The 7,600-nt window shown below is 51.2% G+C and overlaps 1 protein-coding gene and 1 non-coding gene across 2 annotated transcripts in view; both read right to left on the bottom strand.

Annotated features, from left to right (window-relative positions):
• The window catches only part of SYNM (synemin), a 26,916-nt gene extending 22,301 nt beyond the window's left edge, over window positions 1-4,615 (bottom strand). The window contains 2 exon segments of the mRNA XM_019533783.1: window positions 4,268-4,327; window positions 4,415-4,615. Of these exon segments, the coding sequence (XP_019389328.1) occupies window positions 4,268-4,327; window positions 4,415-4,507 (153 nt within the window). The 5' untranslated portion in view covers window positions 4,508-4,615.
• TRNAV-CAC lies at window positions 3,057-3,129 on the bottom strand. The gene has a single exon. It is a non-coding gene; the product is annotated as a tRNA-Val (tRNA).
• Window positions 4,616-7,600: the final 2,985 nt, after the last annotated feature.

Raw genomic sequence — 7,600 nt, 5'->3', positions numbered from 1 at the left:
CCGGGGGCGGGACGCGCGCCGCTGCGGGGAAGTGCGCGACCCCAGCACCCTTGCACACGCGCGACCCCGAAGGAGGAGGTAGGTGTGTATCTGCGTGTGCCTACGCATGTACACACAGGTGTGCCCAAACCCTTGTAGGTATGTATACGCATATGCACATGGGCGGCTATGCATCTGTGTGCACACGTAGACGCCCAGTGCAAACGCTCTTCCCTGTATGTGTACGCAGAAGTCCGAAACAAACTCTATTTTCTATCAGTGTAATAGGCGGTTTGGGCTTATATCTGGGCTTTTCTAGCAACGTCCATTTTGAGTGTGCGGGATGTAGAAATCAGCGGCCGGGGGCACCCTGAGGAGCGGTTCTCATCCCCGGTGGTCCTGCCCCTCTGAAGTCACCACAGACCACCGAGGCGTCCCTGCTCCAAGAAGGCCTCAGCCATGCAGCCCTTGTTTCAGCGGGGCTGATTTCCCCTTGCATGGTGTTTCTGCACCATATATGGGCTAGATCCCGCGCCCAGTGAAGTCGAGAGCCCTGTCATGGACGGCAGAGGGCACTGGAGCCGGCTGTAAAATAAATGCGTCCAATCCGGCGTTCTTCATTATTTATCAGCCCCACTTGAAAGGGCATTTCTTAGCTTTTTCTATGACTCAAGTTTATTTTTCCTGAGCGGCTGTGCCTGTGTGCTTGCACCCGTACACTACAACGGGGCCCATCTGTTCTTGCTTTGCAAACTTTGGCCCTTGCAAGCCATGCCTGGCATCAGTAAAAAAAACCCTACAGAAAATGACGGACTCCTTGTGCTACCTGACAACCGGCAGGGACTGGGACCGCCGGGACTTGGGAGCAAGACGGATGCCTCGCACTGCCGACGAGCCGAGGCAGCAACATGCGTCTCCACCCGTTCCTCCCTTAGCGAGGCCAAATCATGGCTTCTGACTTAGTCTGGCCTCAGAGTTTTGCCTGGATTGTATGAGATAAGAATAAGGGCCTCCGGGATTTGACCCTGACCAAAAAGATATGTTGCTTAAGGGTAGCTACTTTTTCCTCACCTTTTGGCTAAAAGCAAGTCGTTTGCTGTTTTTTGGTTGGGGAATATCCTTTTGGTCACAAAGGGATGGATTTTGGTGGTCTGGGAAAATATTAGAGGTGGGGAAAAAATCACAAGACTTTAAACACGTATGCAGAATACAGCAGAGGACAGTTCTGTACGGAGCAGCTGAAAGCTTTCTGGCTTTTATTTTAATTGCTATGTACATTGCAATGCCAGCAGTTTCCTGGTATCTTATTGATGGCATTACTAGTGGATGTTAATAAATTATTATGATTTTGCTGTAGGAAAGTAGGTAGCTACAGGACCTGGCACAAGTACTGCAGAAGTATCCATTCCCTGAATGCCAATTCACTTTCCAGACCCGGTAAATATATTTTCCACTTCTCTCCTTCAGATGTTTCTGTGGTCTGCTGTGCTGTCCGTTGCAAAATAGATTATAACATGCTCCTTGGCCTGGAACTGCAAGACATTTTTATGACTCCTCCTCTTTTAGGAATTTCAGAAATAAATCACCCTCCCTATAACCCAGAGGGAGCAAAAGGATGTGGGATATTCCTAAAATATTGGCAGTGCCCTTGCAAAGGCAATGCTTGAACGACACAGGGAAAGGCTCCAGAACAGGTGACCGAGAAAGGCCTCTGTCCCATTAAGCATCCCCCGAGCCAGGCCAGAGACCCAAATCTCTGAACTGCAGATAAGCATGCAGGATTGTTTTCACAGGTGGTGCCAGTGAAATCATTTAAAACACTGGAAAAAAACAGTGTTATCTCCCCCTGGCAGTGGTGGGGCCCAACAATAAACTCCAAAGGCAAGCTTCCCTCTATCATTTCTAACTGATCTCTCCTCCTTTGTGGGATAAGGCTTTTTAGCAGCTGCTTCTGCATCAGGAAGCTCTGCGGTGAGGCGACAGCTGGGCGCTATCCCCTGGCACTTAAAATGAAGAGACGTGCAGAGTCTGATAGGAGAGGAAGTGAAAAGGCTCCGGCACGAGCGAGATGGACAATTAATTGCTTGTGGCTTCACGGGGGTGGTGGAAATCCGTGGCTCAGCCTGCTCTGGCCCTATCTCCACGGCAGACAATTGTAAAATGGACCGAAGCGGGTGGCAGGGGGGTCTGCGGGCAGCACAGAGCAGCTCACAGGCCCCACCACGTTGGCCAGAAGAGTTAAGTCACCTGCCTCTCCCGCCACAGGCCACGTGCGTCTTTTTGAGGCTCGCTTCCCGTGGCACAGGCAGGTTCGCACTCTGTAAGGCCTCCCCCCGGGAAGCCTGACTCCTGTTTCCGCGTGGCTTCTTCTGCCTCTTAAGTCCTCAGGTGACGTGACTGGATAAACCCTTCCCGCCGGGAAATGCTCCGATCCTGGCACAATTTGCACATGGCGGCGGAAGGAGAATGCACCTGTGTTAAATAACACACGATGACAGAGATTGCTTTTCTTTGCTTGCTTTCTGTGCACAGGCAATCGCTTCTCTGCCATCCCAGCCCTGCGGTGAGATCCAGGTGGGCACCCCCCCCCCCCGCCTCAGCCAGGGGGTCTGTGTGAGCCCGGATCAGCAGGACCTTGTCACCTGCTCCCCCGGACTGCAGAGACGTCATCCCCTGTCCACAGGATCTGAAAGGGCTCCTCGATGAGCAAGTCCTAATAAATCCCCGACATTTAAGAAAGCCCCAGGGTACACACGCCGGCTGGGCTGAGCGCCGGCTGGGGGGAGGAGCAGGGCACCCACAAAGCCACACACGGCTGCCAGGAGGGAGCTGGGGCCAGGTAGATCTTGTGCAAGTGTGCGTGGGCCTGCCTCCGAGTCTGCATGGGGGGGGCCTGCCTCCTAGTGTGCGTAGGGGGGCACCTGCTTCCAGTGTGTGTGGGGGGGCGGGCCTGCCTCCCACGCGCGTGCGTACCCGGTAGGTGTGGTGCGCGGGGGTGCCCCCAGCGTCCCCCCGCCCCGCCGCAGTCCGCCTAACGGGGCGGAGGGGAGGGGAAAAAAGGGCTGTTTTGCGGGGGGTGTTTCCGCCCGGGGTCGAACCGGGGACCTTTCGCGTGTGAGGCGAACGTGATAACCACTACACTACGGAAACCGCGGGGCCGTTGGCGGCCGCGGCCCTTTGTGGAGCTGAGCGGAGCGGGGCGGGGCGGGGCCTAGCGGCGGCCCGGCGCGGGCACACGGCCGCTGGAGCGGGGACGCCACCCCTCGTTGTCGGGGTGACTCCTGGCGTCGGGGGCACGGAGGGCTGGCAGCGCCGCCCCAGCTACGGCACCCTCGCACAGGCGCCTTCTCCCCTTTTTTCCAGCTGCTTCTTCCTGCGTCAGAAGTGCTGGGTGTCGGTGGTGAAGGCCAGGCCTGAGATGTCGAAACCGAGCACCTCAGGTTCAGCCCCCCGGCCGTAAAGGAAACTTCCCGGGGGCACAGGGCAACTCTGTGGCAGAGGCAAGAGGGTTTGGGGCAGGCGTTGCAGGCTGTGGAGGACACTCGCGGTCTCCTTGCGCGTACCGGGGGATTAAACGGATCACCTGGTTGCGCCATTTGGATGCTACTGCAGCACCAGCATAACCCACCTTTGCACTTAAAAAGGACTGCCAAAAAGCCAAGTCTTGTGTGCCCTGATGCACCTGTGTCTGCCTTAACAACGCCCCATATTTATTCCAAGTATCCTAAGCCTCGTGTTAAGGCTAAGGCTATTTTCTTCCCATTAGAGCAACTACCATTTCATTTTTTCTCCTGCTCCTGCCAATGTAGCTTTGTTTTCTGACCGGCCGCGGTGTTTGCAAAGCCTCCATTCACCTCTAGATGGTGCATTTGACTCAGGAGAGCGGCCAGGCCTTTACATAATGCCGGAGTTTATGCCACAGAGGCAGGGGTGAGGCAGGGCAGCAGTGGAGGAAGCAGATTTGAGTTTCCTCCTGTTCGTAGCAGAAGGCTGTGATGTTACCACAATGCAAAGATCTTTGAAACTACACTACTTCACCAGTTGCAACGAAGTGCTTTTTGTAGGGCAAGCGGTTGGAAAGGAGGGGGCCAAGTGGTTTGTAGCTCATCTGTTTCTTCTTACGCTTGTGCCCTTCCTGTTTTCTAAAGTGAATATCTGTGGTGGTCCTTGGATTTTCGTGGAGGTGGTGGAGGAGACTTAAGGACAGGAGAGAAGGATTAGTCGCATGGGACATTACAGCCCCGACATGGCTGCCCTGGTAATAACAACCCAGAAGACTAGTACTTACAGCGTGGCTCCTTTCCCCTGCTGCTCTTCTCCGTCTGGCAACGCACGTGGTTGTGGAAATCTGGAAGAAAGAAAACCCTGTTACATCAAGAATATTTACTTTAGCAAGTGGGCAACTTCCCCTAAAATAAGACGTTCACTCATCAACTTTTTAATTACCCAGAAAGAAAGGAAAATTCCTCTGGCTATTTGGACCTGGACTGGTTGGATTGCGGGCCGTCATGTCCATAAGGGAGTCCATCCGAGCATCTAAAGATACTATTTTCCAACTATTATTCTATTGGCATTCTCAACAGCATTGTGAAACAGCGGATATGTAGGGATCACTTCGGGCCCCCTTGAAATTCAACCCTCTTCGGTGTGGAACAACAGCTGCTGTCATCCATAATGATGCTGCACACAGCTTAGGGCAGGAGATGAAGATGAACCAATAATTCACTTTGAAAGAGGAATTGCGAGAAGCAGAGTGCTCCTGAGCAGGGTGTGGGACTAACTAACTACACTGGGTCCCCATCAGCCCTATTTCCTTATAATACTCTGATTATAATCCCCCCCAGACATAATGTAGACACCCATACTGGCTGGTACAGCAAGTGCCCATGGAGTGTCCTTAAATACCGACTTCAGTGGTGAATTGTCTCCCATTTAGTATCCATGGGAATAAACAAGTCTGTATCCACCACAAGACAGAAACATGTGGGAGGACTCAAAATGGGATACACAGCTTGCAATCAACAGTCTTTTCTGTAGCCGTTTCATTAGTCTCCTGACAGAGATGCAGTGTGGTTTGAGAAGCAGGCAGTTTCTGGAAAATGCTGACATTTGAATTCGCTAATCTTTAAATGCTTTTGTGTTGAAAAAGAAGACAAACTTTTGTTAAAGAAATCCCAGTGAATGGTTTGTCATTCCTTCCTTAAAATACAATCCCTCCGCATATGTAATTCCTTAATGTAGAATATGTCTTCCTCTTAGTATGGGTATTTCCCTTGCCTACAAGGAACAGTCTCAGAATATCCAAGCCCAACATTTTGGTTACTCTAGAACAGGGGTGGGCAATTATTTGGGCACGAGGGCCACATAGGGAGTTTTGGTCAGTCTCCACCCCCTAACCCGCACCAGCTCACCAACCCTCCCTAAAGTGGGATGGGGCTGCAGGCGGGGAGCTGGTGTGGGTGTGGGCAGCAGCTTCAGCCTCTGCCCTGTTCTTCTACCCCAAGGAGGGGCTTGGGCAGGCATCCCACGGAAGTTGCTGCATGTGTCCTCAACTGATGCTGATGCCAGCGCCCACCAGGTGCTGCCTGCGGCACGTGGGCTGGGAGCTGGTGTAACTTGTGGGGACGTGCTGTAGGTGCGGGGTGGCAGAGGAGGAAGTGGGGGACAGAGGCCGCCGTGTCCATGAGGACTGGGCACCAGGCTAAAGCAGGACCCGGCAGTGGGCACACTGACTGCTTCTGGGGCCCTTCTGGCTGTGGCTGCCTGAAGCCCACACTGGGGCTGCCCTGCAGCTTCTCCCCACTGCCCTGTGCCACCTCCAGGCCCGCCGGGCAGAACGCAGCACCCAAAACTGCTGCCTCCCTATGGGCCAGATCCGATGACTGTGACCGCCAACCCGCAGGCTGCATGCAATCAGTTGGCGGGCTGGATCTGGCCTGCGAGCCATATTTTGCCCACCCCTCCTTTACAAAGATATCAGAATATATAGAAATACACTATTGATAGGAGTTGGGGAGGGGATTTCTTTTTTGTTTGTTTTGATTCCCCCCCGCCCTTTCCTGGAAATTGGAAGAAAAGAACATAACTGTGCTGATCACTTTTCTGGAGCATGAGTCGAACTGATTAGAAACAGAAAAGAAATGCACTGATGTATTTCCAAAATTAAGTTACAAAAATAAATTGAGAATCAACACTGAAGAGCAGATTGTTTGAAAAATCCCACATTTTTAACAAACTAAATGTTATTAGTAATACAGGTAAGGAAATTACTCACACTGACTTAAATAGGACCAAAATCAGCTGAGACTGCTACTTTTAGAAGTAAAAATGGTCTTGTATTGGAGCTGCATTTCCAGTGCATTATGAATAATGTCTGTTCTTGATATTTTACCTCTTATCTTAAGCACTAGCAGTGCAACTTTCTTGCAGATGAGGGTTATTTCCACTAAAAGGCTATTATGAAGTTATCTTTGATGCTATGGCTACACTCTTGGTTCCCAATTGTATAAAACACTTTAAGATATAAACAGCTTTGTTACATGTAGTAAAATAACTCAATTCCTCTGGCATCACCTTTCAAAAAAAATGAAGTAGTGCAACGTGGAATGTTTCACTGCGGTATGTAAAATTTCACACTCCTGCCCCAGGTTCACTACAAAAGGGTGTCCCCTATCACCCTTCCTTCTGGTACTCTTTCATGTGGGTTTCTCAAAGTGTTGCTAGATGCTTTTATTTAGCTGATGACTATTAGGGTTTTTTTTATGCTGGATTTCCTAGAGCCATGCCCTGCAGAAAAGGGGCCCTTTAAAGGTTCTCCTTCAGAAATACAGGTATTTTTAAAGCCAGGGCTCTTTTCTGTATTAGTTCACAACCATGACGGCTTGAAACAAATTAGTGGTCAGCAGCGTTTTGCCCTATGGTGATGGTCTGCTTGTTTAATGGGGGAATGACCTCCACTAGTTAAATTACACTATTGATTGTGCCCTACCTTTATAATTCTGGTGTGGTTTATGGACATATCTACACTGGCCTCCTAAAAAATTGCTAGCAACAGGTAGTTCTGATCCCCCAGTCAACGAAGGCTCCTCCAGCACAGCACCAACAGGTGTTACATGCAGCAGCAGGGTGCAGTCAGAAGCAGTAGAAAGTTTCACTGACAAGACTTGGCTTAGATAAATCCAGGCAGTGTTATATAGCTAACTCTCTCCTGTAGAGAGGCCCTTTTGAACATTGCTCACATTCTGCCTGAAGGGTGGAGACTGCAGGTCTTAGCTTGCAACAACCTACATTCATCCAAGCAGCTTCCAAAGCCTTATACCAAGCCGTCAGGTTAAAGACAAGAGTGACTGCAGGCTGCTTTTCTCTCGGCAGCCTGAATTCAGGCTCCCAACACGGCCTTCAGTCTGACCAACTCGGGTACCTGTGCTGTGCCAACCGCAAAACTCCCAGGAAGTCCCAGTTGCCATGCTACACAGCTATGCCCTGTCCTGGAGGCTGCCTAACAAGCTTTTCTCCTTCATTGCTAAATCAGAAGGACTTCCATCATGCGGGCATCGAGAGCTGACATCCAGCTCTGAGGACGCTGTTGCTCTGCAGATTCCTACGCTGGACACAAGGGAAG

Source organism: Crocodylus porosus, unplaced genomic scaffold (genome assembly GCF_001723895.1).
Source record: "Crocodylus porosus isolate Cpor-Errol unplaced genomic scaffold, CroPor_comp1, whole genome shotgun sequence".
NCBI classification, from domain to species: Eukaryota; Metazoa; Chordata; order Crocodylia; family Crocodylidae; genus Crocodylus; species Crocodylus porosus.
The sequence above is the reverse complement of the archived record's forward strand: the minus strand, read 5'-3'. Positions and strand labels throughout refer to the sequence as shown.